This window comes from Esox lucius, chromosome 9, assembly GCF_011004845.1.
Source record: "Esox lucius isolate fEsoLuc1 chromosome 9, fEsoLuc1.pri, whole genome shotgun sequence".
NCBI classification, from domain to species: domain Eukaryota; kingdom Metazoa; phylum Chordata; class Actinopteri; order Esociformes; family Esocidae; genus Esox; species Esox lucius.
The window spans coordinates 13,664,389-13,675,092 of record NC_047577.1 but is presented as its reverse complement, the minus strand read 5'-3'; the positions used below and the strand labels follow the sequence as shown (position 1 = coordinate 13,675,092).

Below are 10,704 nucleotides of genomic sequence, written 5' to 3'. Positions count from 1 at the left end.
CCTGTACACCAACCGCTGCACCTCCAGTCACCGCTCTGTCGAGCTCCTGTAGTTTGCAGATGAGACCCCCCTCATCAGACTTATTTCTGATGCAGACGAGTCCGCCTACAGGTGTGAGATTGACCATCTGGTGTCCCGGTGCAGTCAACTTGGGGCTCAATGTTTGCTGTGAAACTTACTTGGCAATTAAACTAATTCTATTTCTGACTGTGGTGAAATTGGGTGTGTTCCCAAATGGCCTCCTGTGGTCCAGTACTTAAGACCAGAGCTTAGTACACTAAATGGTGAACCGGGCGCCGTTTGGGACGTCACCCTTTTGATGTATAAACACTAGTTTCTATGACTGCCTCTCTTTAAATATTAAACTGTCTGAGTACTGTTTTCACCCTAAAACCAGTGTCTTGAACAGAGCAGGCGTTCAGAACCTTGGAACCACATAACGTCCCACAAAGGCTGACTGGCCATTTACACAGAAGATTCATGTGATGACAAGTCGTCCCGCTGTACCTATGATATTTATTTGTAACGTCAGTCAGTATGGCTACTTTCCTCAAAACAATGACAAAATAAACACTTATTAGATCAATACTCACATTTTCCTAAACCGGAAAAGGGTGGCTTGCCCACCTCAGGTGGGTGGAGAGTGCCTGCCTCAAGTGGAGGAGTTTAAGTATCTAGGGGTCTTGTTCACGAGTGAGGGAAGGATGGAACGGGAGATTGACAGACGGATCGGTGCAGCTTCTGCAGTAATGCGGTCGATGTATCGGTCTGTCGTGGTGAAAAAAGAGCTGAGCCGCAAGGCGAAGATCTCGATTTACCGGTCAATCTACGTTCCTACTCTCACCTATGGTCATGAGCTTTGGGTCATGACCGAAAGGATAAGATCCCGGATACAGGCGGCCGAAATAGTGCATACAGCAAATATATTTCTTTCCTTTATTTGGAAAGGAAAGAAAAATATTTGCTGTATGCACTATTTATGTAACAGTCTTTGAATTAAGGAAAAAGCTGTAAGTGAAGGTTATGCTATGATTGTTTCACTCGTTTTCTTTTCAACACAGACAAACTGCACCATGCTCATCATTGCACCTGGTGTGGGCAAGTTTGAGGTGGGCGTCTCCAAAAATGGACAGATAGTAGCGTTTGTCCCCATCTCTTGCTGGAATGGGGACAATATGCTGGAGGCTAGCCCAAATGTGAGTATCATCATCATCTTCCGCTTATCCGGGGCCAGGTCACGGGGGCAGCAGTCTAAGCAGAGATGCCCAGACTTCCCTCTCCCCAGACACTTCCTCTAGCTCTTCCGGGGGGACACAGAGGCATTCCCAGGCCAGCCGGGAGACATAGTCCCTCCAGCGTATCCTAGGTCTTCCCCGGGGTCTCCTCCCGGTGGGACGGGACTGGAACACCTTCCCAGGAAGGCATTCTGGAGGCATCCGAAAAAGATGCCCAAGCCACCTCAGCTGACCCCTCTCGATGTGGAGGAGCAGCGGCTCTACTCTGAGCTCCTTCCGGGTGACGGAGCTTCTCACCCTATCTCTAAGGGATCGCCCAGCCACCCTGCGGAGAAAGCTCATTTCGGCCGCCTGTATCCGGGATCTTGTCCTTTCGGTCATGACCCAAAGCTCATGACCATAGGTGAGAGTAGGAACGTAGATTGACCGGTAAATCGAGATCTTCGCCTTGCGGCTCAGCTCTTTCTTCACCACGACAGACCGATACATCGACCGCATTACTGCAGAAGCTGCACCGATCCGTCTGTCAATCTCCCGTTCCATCCTTCCCTCACTCGTGAACAAGACCCCTAGATACTTAAACTCCTCCACTTGAGGCAGGCATTCTCCACCCACCTGAGGTGGGCAAGCCACCCTTTTCCGGTTTAGGAAAATGTGAGTATTGATCTAATAATAGTGTTTATTTTGTCATTGTTTTGAGGAAAGTAGCCATACTGACTGACATGTTACAAATAAATATCATAGGTACAGCGGGACGACTTGTCATCACATGAATCTTCTGTGTAAATGGCCAGTCAGCCTTTGTGGGACGTTATGTGGTTCTTCAATAGGCAGGTTAGCTGTTTATCAACAGCTACCAATAACCTTCTGTTGGTTAAAACGTGTAACCGGGATGTTCCACGTAGATGACGTGGTTCAAAGGGTCAAAGATCAGCTGTAAAAATGGCACGCGTCTGGGACCACCCTACTGGAAGCCCTGGATGCCATCCAGCTCCTTTCACGCCCGACAGACAAACCCCTCCGTCCTCACAGGATGTCTCCAAAATTGGAGGTGAGGCCCGGGGAGGTAGAGGTAACCTGGGGAGGTGGGAGATTTGGCATCCCTGGTTTTTGGTTCAATGCCATTTCAGTGTAGCCAAGTTTGGTAGTGTGAGGTGACATCCCTGCCAACCCCCCAAAACTCCTACACATCATGTTCATAGTCTGGTCTAGGCTCACAATGCATCGCAAGAGCAGACAGAGAAAAATGTCGTTTGTTCATTTATTTGTAACTATGGTTCTCAAAAATGTTTTATCTGAATGGATGACTGTAGTAATTTTCCCTCACAACAGTGATATCTACAGTCCTGGTTTGCAGTCAACTAGGTACAGTTGCTGGTTAACTGTGGATTTAGATATTTTTATGATGTTAAATGTTGACCTGTTACATTCATTTTGCTTGCATCTTCCCAATGCATTCATATACATTTGATGTTAAAATACTTTAGCACTTACTTGAACTGTTAAACTATGATTCTGAGGCATTCCTAACTTCAGACGGTTCAGTACATTAACCGATGGTGCTCTGACAGTAGGCCTACATAAAGTCAAATAAAATGTTACAAACGTATTGAATATTCTCTTTTTTTATTGATTTATGAGAATAAAAGTTCATTTTGCATTTTTGACAAGATTACAGGCTTGATTGAGCTAACTAAAAGTATCGTCATATAGGTGTGTGCACATCGTTTCAATAAGTTAGGGTAATGATATGAGACAGAGGGAGGACATTTTTAAAGGCCTGTATTGTTTGGTAATAGGCTTACATGGTCTGTCTGTGTATAAATAATGCCCAGCTCTGTCCGTGTATAAATAATGCCCTGGGACAAAACAAATGTCAAGTATGTGAGATATTATTCAGGACAGAAGGACAACAACCCACATGTTGGGAACAAAAGAAACGGTAAAATTGAAAATATATAAGAAAGGCACCATATGTGCTGCATGTTTGGTATACTTTACATATTTTGGTAAAGCCTTCAATGTGGATATAATCAACCCTTGTCGGTTCTATTTTCAACAGAAAGTGTACGGGAGCTGTGGATGTAAAGTACAGGACAACATTTAGTTAGAATATTTTTCTTTCCGTTGAAACATTGAAACATCCGTTGGTGAAACACCCAATAGTCCTTACCCGGAACTTGTTCAGTCGGGAAGAAATCTTACAACACATTTTGAAACCGGAGAAGTCCACTACCTGAGCATGCCCAATTAAAACGTAAAAATGTGCATTCTGTTTCAAAATACATTTTTACATAGTGCCACCCTGAACAAGGCCCTGTAATTTAAAGGGATAGTCCACCCAAACATTTACTTCACTACCCATTAAATGAATTACGGTCAATCATTTCTGTCTCTCTTTGTCCAGTCCGAAGACAGATAAGGAAAACAATGTCATTTAGTGATTTGTGTGATCTACCCCTTAAGTGAAGAAGTCTAATTGTTAGCATTAGCCATGATGTCGCTCACACTGCTCATCAGGGAGTGCAAAACATAATTTACAGATGATTAGCGTCACAGTTTATACATTCTACCGCCTGGCAGGTTTATAAGGGATAATGCACGAGGGGCAATGTGTTCTCTGGAAAATAATGCAAAACCTTTCAGAAAGTATTCACAAAGCGTCCCTTGTGGCTATAATTGAACACATTAGTGGCTAGAAATGTATTAATTTGCCGGCAGAATCAGACAAGATCCAAGTAGCCAGCAATGAGCTAGACAGCCACAGCCATGGCCATGATAATGACAAAAACATAACTTAGCTAACCAAACCTATTATAATGTCCAATTCAACAATGGACAGAATAATTTCAGTAAGGGACAGTTTGAAATTAACCGGGAAGTGGGGTGCTGGTACAAAATGTATTGTCTGGAGAGGGCTGGTCAAAGATTTGTTTTAGAGAAGGTTGTGTGTGTTATTTTTACGGAGTGGCACAAAATTGTGCAATGTTTGTTTGTGTGAGAAAACTGATTATGTGCGCTGGGCAGGTGGAGAACCAATGGAATGGCCACTGTCAAACAAGCCTGCTGTCAAACTAATAACCAGCTACCGAGTGGCTCTCAGGTGTGGAACTTAAATTACATTTGACATTTAAGCCATTATCTGAAGTTCTCATCCAACATCCTAAAGCTATGTGCTTTGACAACCAAACACAATTTAATTAAAGCCAATTTCGTCTCCAACTATACCAACAAATAATTGCTAAACATTAAGATTGAACCAGTGGCTTGAACGAAACAAGCATTAGATATGTCTCCTTAATGTAGATGTGTTTTTTTTTTCGTTCGTCAACCGAACAAAATTAATTATTACTTTTTTATACACTAAATATTGCAAAGGTAAGTCTATCTTATAAACTAATCTAACATTATTTAACCTTCAGTAGCATGGCCAAATATTTTACTATGACAATTGAAAGTGTGCATGTTCAAGAAAGCAAGTCTGTGGAGATTTTCACAATTAGGCCTGCTATAATATTCAGTGGGGTTACGTTTCTTGTTACTAAGCTGGCTGATTTGAAAGTAAACTGCAATCCCAAAAGAATGTGTGGTAATTTAACATGGACTACAAGCGATAACATTTTGCGTAAATACAAAATATCTGTATTTTAATTTGAACTGTTGTGCTTTTATAAAAAAGTCCTGACATTGTATTAACATTTTTAGTTGTAACTTGTCTGTTTTGTGCTTTTAAATGGTTGAAAGCATAGTGAAAACACGAACATGACAACTGATACACAGCTGACATCATTTTTTCCATTGGAATTTGGTCATGCTTTAGGATGTTAAAAAGCATAGCGAGAACACATTGGGAATTCAACACTTGCATTATTTTTCAGTGGGTAAAGGTTGAATACTCAGATCGACGTCTGAACAAACATGGAAACCACATTTCGATAACGATAACAGTAAGCGGCACTGCCTATTTTTAAGTGTGTACATACGTCTGTACTCCCATCAGGTCCAGTTACTCAGGAAAGCAGAGCGTCCTGTAAATTTCCAATCCTATTCCTCAACCTTAAACCAAACATTTGTTACTAAATGTTAAAGAGGTCAATGACATTCAGAGATATTCATCCTAATTGTACGATAATGGATGCAATGTAGAGAGGACTGTGTTTTCCATTTCTCACATCTGTACCGTACATAGAGTATATTCATTTGATTGTAGTATTGAAAAAGCCAATGGTGGTTGATGCGCTCCGAGCCTGTCACCTCTGAGTTGCTTACAAAGTGAATTTGCACAGAAACCTGTTGGTGGAAAATATATCGCATAGTCATATTTCTATAATTAGAACTACATTTTTCAAATCAAGTGAAATTTCATACGTATTTAGTTGGAATGAAATGGAGGTACTGCAACATGTTGGGCGCATGACACGCCGCCTTGGACCAGCCCTCCTTCCAGAAATATTTCAACTGCCCCTTAAACTAACAGGCTGAACGTAGACACAACCTAATCTAACTCAAACGTGACCTCGCTGGTCTCCATGTAGAAGGGTCCTATGTTAATGTATTAGAAGAATTTCAGCTGGACAGCTTGATATAGACTGAAATCATGTACTGTAAGACAATATTTTCATTTCATTAAAAGAGGGTCCCAACATTATATTTTTGCCCTGCTCTCTTACCAATACACAGTGTAACAAGAGCCGAAAATAAGTCAGAATTCCAAAGAGGAGATACACAGTTATCTCAAAAAATAACATTCAGAATGTAGATACTATGGTTGTAAGGTAGAAAAAGCAGACTATGTTCATAAGCTGTATTCTAGGAATAGAAATGACTAGAATGGGCATCTCCAATCAAGTCAATGTGGCATGATTGGTGGAATGTATTCTAGGAATAATTGTTCTATGGTTTTAGCAGCTATTCCTCTTCTGTGTTGCTGTCGGCTGTACCTGGGACTGAATAGCAGCTTGTGTACAGTGGTTCCATGTAAACTGTGTGTGTTACCTTGTGGCATATCATTGGCATGGAATTGACCTTAAGCTATCACAGACTTGGACTTGGCACTTCAAAAAGACCTATGTTCCCCTATCATTACAACTAAGGGTGTTTTGAACCAACATGTTTCCATGGTAACAGCAATGGAAAAAAACACAGCCTTGCTGAGGCAACATTCATTTAAAGATGGCCACCTAAAAAGCTTTAGAGAAACAGTAAGATATCGCTTTCATGTAAGCATTTAACTTGCCCCATTGTGTGTCCCTCACTTTAACCCTTTACTGTACATTGTGATTACATGTGTTAAAATCAAATATGAGGTTTCTAGTAGGGTTTTGCTGTAAAGCTGACAGGCATCCATATACCTTCTTTGTTACTGAAGTATTAATTGTAAATACAGACATCCATGTACTTTGTACTGAAAACATGCAGTGTTCATGCAGTGTTGAGATCACAGATCAACTCACTGTCTTTCAGGATCAAGTTTTGCTTGTTTCTTTTTTTAATATGCGTGTAACAAGTCTTTTTATACACTGCCTCTTTTTCCCCTCTTAACCATACTTTAAAAAAATAATAATTCATGCAATGATATGCTCACGTATGGTCAACATGTATGAAAAATACTATGCTTTTTATCAAATAAGTCAACATAAAAATCAACTAAAGGAACTATCATTAGTCCCCTCCCTGCTCCCCCCTCCCAAAACACGACAAACTCCGTCTGTAAGTTGAGGCTGGTTGATTGGTCCGTTCGACACTGGGCCATGTCTTATTTTAGCCGTACGTGTGGCATGCTCAGGGACTCAGTGCTTCCGGCAGAGGGTGGAGTCGATGTGTTCCCGCTCCCACTCGCCACGCTCCTATTGGACCCTCCCCGGGCCCCGAGCCCCGCCCCCGTCCTCAGAAGCTCAGCGGAGTAAGAGGGGGTGTCTGCAGTCCCCTGGGACAGGAAATCAAAGCCAGAGGCTCCGCCCCGAGCCTCGGCGGGGAAAGAGAGGGCGTCCACGTCCCTGTCACAGATAAAGAGGTCCTCCTCCCCCCATTCTCCCCCGCCGCCAGGTTCCTTGCTGCCACGGGAGCCCGTGGGGGAGTCGCTATTGCAGGGGCTGGGGGAGGAGAGGCTCAGGCTGGGGTGGTGGGGACGACGCCCATCCGAGGCGCCGGAGGTGGTCGTCCCGCCCTGCATCAGGTCCTGGACGGACATGGATTTGCCCAGGCCTCGGTCTGCCTGGCTCGGGTTGGAGCCAGCAGGGCGGCAGCCACCTTCCAGGGCCAAGGAGAGCGGCACCAGAGGCTCCATCTCCAGGCTCATGTGTCTCCTCCAGGAGCCCTCCTCCTTGGGGTTGCCAGGCCGACCGCCGCCGCTGTCCCCTCCGTGTGGTCGCCCCGGATGTCCCGGTCCCGGGGCCCCACCGGCGCAGTCCTCGCCCAGGCTCACGTCCGCGCCGGCGCAGAGGTCCCGTGCGGCCTCCCTCTGTGGCCTGAAAGGGCCCACTGCCCGGCTGGCAGGGGGCGGTGGAGGCCTGGCCAAAGTGGGGAACCCGCCGCTGTCAGACAGGATCGGGGACGGGTGGGAGACAGTTCCCGTGCGGGCCGATTCCCCACATTCGGGCAGGGTACAATGACGACGATGATGACGACGGTCTGGAAGGGGCGACGGACTGAATGAGGTGGACGAGGAAGGTGGGCCGTTGTTGCTGTTGCCGAGGCCGAGCTCGTCGGGAGGCGCCAGGATCAGGTGGAGGCCGTGGGACAGATTTGAGGCGTGGATGGAGGAGTGTGTGAAACCCCCGCCCTGGGCGCTGCCCATGTCACCGCCGGCGCTGCCGGCCTGAGTGGAGCATGTGGAGTTTTCCTTGGAGAGGACGGAGCTCTGGTAGTCGGAGGTCTGCTCCAGCTCAAACAGGGGCAGGGAGGAGAGGGCGAGAGCCGAGGAGGAGCCCTTGCGTAACACCTGGCGGTAGATGTCCAGCAGGGAGTCTATCTTGGACTCAATGGACTGGACCTAACCAAAAAGGAATGAATAAAGGAACAACGAAGAGGGGAGGAAGAATGGACAGAGGGAAGGATAGTAGGGAAGACGGAAGGAAGTAGGAAGGAAAGGAATGAGGGATCAAATATATATTCAACTGCGAGAGTTCACACGTGCTACAATTAGAAGCCCGCAGTGTTTGTTTTCATGAAAGCACACCAACCTGCCGTTCCACTTTGCAGACTCTTCCTAACATACTCATATCCTCAATCAGGTCTCCTTCCGACAGCAGCTTGTCCCGGATCTTCTTGTCCAGGGGAATCTGGCCCTTACCCAGAATCTGGTCCACTCTGGAGGGCACACAGGGTAGCAAGTCAGAAAGAGGGTACAGAGGACAAAATGGTATAGGACCGGAGGATTACAGTAAACCGTCCACCAAGAAGGAAGGAAAGAGAGTTAGAATTGGAATTGGTCCCCTACCAACTGGAGATACAAACAGCTTTGGCTCTATATAATGTCACTAGATAAACTGCATGTTGCAACTATATATTAATATCCCCAGCATATCGATACACTTTCAACTTAAGATAACCCATATTAGAAAGAAAGAGGAAGAGAAGATTCAGTGTCGGAGATGAGAGAAAATGCATCAACTTGGTATCTATGTTTCTATAATTGTAATCATTATTTTGTAAAGCTATTAATTTTGAAATTGGTTGCAAAGGTGAAAAAAAAGTTCGAGGTTTTTGTGTTTTAGTCGTGATTCTTTCGCCCTATCTGCCATTCTCCAGGGAAGGGTTTAGACAACAGGAAGACAGTGATGCTGGTACTAACCCTTCTACTGGCATGAGTAACTGAATCCCTGTATCACTCCAAACATGTTACCCACCAACAAAATAATATTTATTAACATATCTACTTATTATTAAGTCATGCCACACAGAACTTTTCACCTCAAATCATTTAATTTGTTTATATGAAGTGGTTGGGAAAACACCTGAATTGTATTTTTTTATTATTATTATGTGAAACTGAGTAGGGAGAGCCTATTAGAGGAGCCAAGAATGACTAGGAAACATCCTACTGGGCATTACTGCTGCGTTGTAGCATATTCTGTGAGGAGACGCCTATTCCGCGCAATGTCTCTGTTCGATATCTTAATTTACCCTGCTGTCACACTACACTCTATTTGTTTTACTTATGTTTTACAACGGCAAAGGATAAAGTCTCCAAAACATAGTCCGCTGCATTCAAAATATATGATTATTTCGGGGGACGGAAAAGTGTATTGACATCAAGATATTTCCAAGAAATTTCCTTGATGAGAAAATCTGCAGAATGTCAGCCAAGTTCCATCTCGCTCCATAGGCTTCCACTGACCGGAAATGACAACCTGGTGCTTCAAATGTTTATGCTGATTTCTACATCCAGTAGGCTATCTGTCGATGTGTCCAGCTCGGATCACCTTCATAGCCCAGACCAGAAAAGCAAATAGTAGTTTAATGTTTCTTCCACATGGTGGCACTCTGCTTGCACTTTCAGTACAAACCGACTATAGATCCGAAAACTCATCACCAGGAGGACAACAGGAGAAACTGAGCACATCCCTCCACAATCCCACGTGGATCATGTGTGCAGTACATACTGTGTAAATCCAGAAACAGTTCATAGTGTATTGACCTGAAAAGCACGCAGGCATTTATCCTGCATGCAGTCACCTAGGGCTCAAGTTAACCAGAATTGCTGAGGCATTGTGCGATGGAAATGTAAAGGTCATTTCCAATTGGGGAGCAAATTCGGGAACATTTTTTGTATTTTTTTTATGAAGCTGTAATTCAGAACATTTCGGGACGCAGATTAAGCAGAGCCTCAGGTTCACATGTAGGAGAAGGGGGAAATATGTGCTCGAAAACCAACAGGTGTGTGTGGGGTGTGTGTGTGAGCGGGGTGAAGGGGGTTATTCTGACCCCTGTGTGGAGTTCTTTCTGCCCTGGCTGTAATACACGGGCAGAGAGGGGGAGGAAAATGTCTTGGATCGGCTGGTCAGGGGCTGGGGTCCCACTATCATGTCAAGCCTGTGGGGCAAAGAGAGGACACACACAAAAAGACAGACACACACGGAAATGAGGACATGTAAGCAGACTTTCACTATTTTACTGCTATATATGAGATGGCCGCTCACCCTGAAAACAGGTGGGCTTGGGAAATAAACAGTTTTCCATGTCTCAGGTTTCATTAAAAAGCTGTATCAATGCTAGCAGCTAACTACTAGCTAAAGTTTGTAATGGAAGTTTTAAGAATTGGACCCCCTGGAATACAGAATCTCTGGACCCCGTAGACTTATTTCAAGGTGTGGAACCATTTGACAACAAGTTTTAAAATACTGAAAGTCTCTACAAATATGTGCACACACACGCACACAACATGTATGCACACTGTGCATCTGGGGGGGGGGATTAGCAGTGCTGTTAGCTTAGCATACACGGGCCGGACAGACAATGTTCTTCATGC

General features: G+C 44.6%; 1 protein-coding gene across 5 annotated transcripts in view; it reads right to left on the bottom strand.

The window, feature by feature from the left end:
- Positions 1-2,889: 2,889 nt before the first annotated feature.
- Positions 2,890-10,704, bottom strand: part of kcnq5b (potassium voltage-gated channel, KQT-like subfamily, member 5b) — a 103,253-nt gene continuing 95,438 nt past the window's right edge. For 3 of the 5 annotated variants that reach the window (XM_020049754.2, XM_020049753.2, XM_010872935.4), the window contains 2 exons: positions 8,417-8,543; positions 2,890-8,226 (listed from right to left, as the gene is read on the bottom strand). In XM_020049754.2, coding sequence (XP_019905313.2) covers positions 6,991-8,226; positions 8,417-8,543 — 1,363 coding nt within the window. In that variant the 3' untranslated portion in view covers positions 2,890-6,990. Of the gene's footprint in view, positions 8,227-8,416; positions 8,544-10,160; positions 10,269-10,704 lie in introns of all 5 variants that reach the window. The other 2 variants (XM_020049752.2, XM_010872934.3) reach the window with 1 other exon arrangement.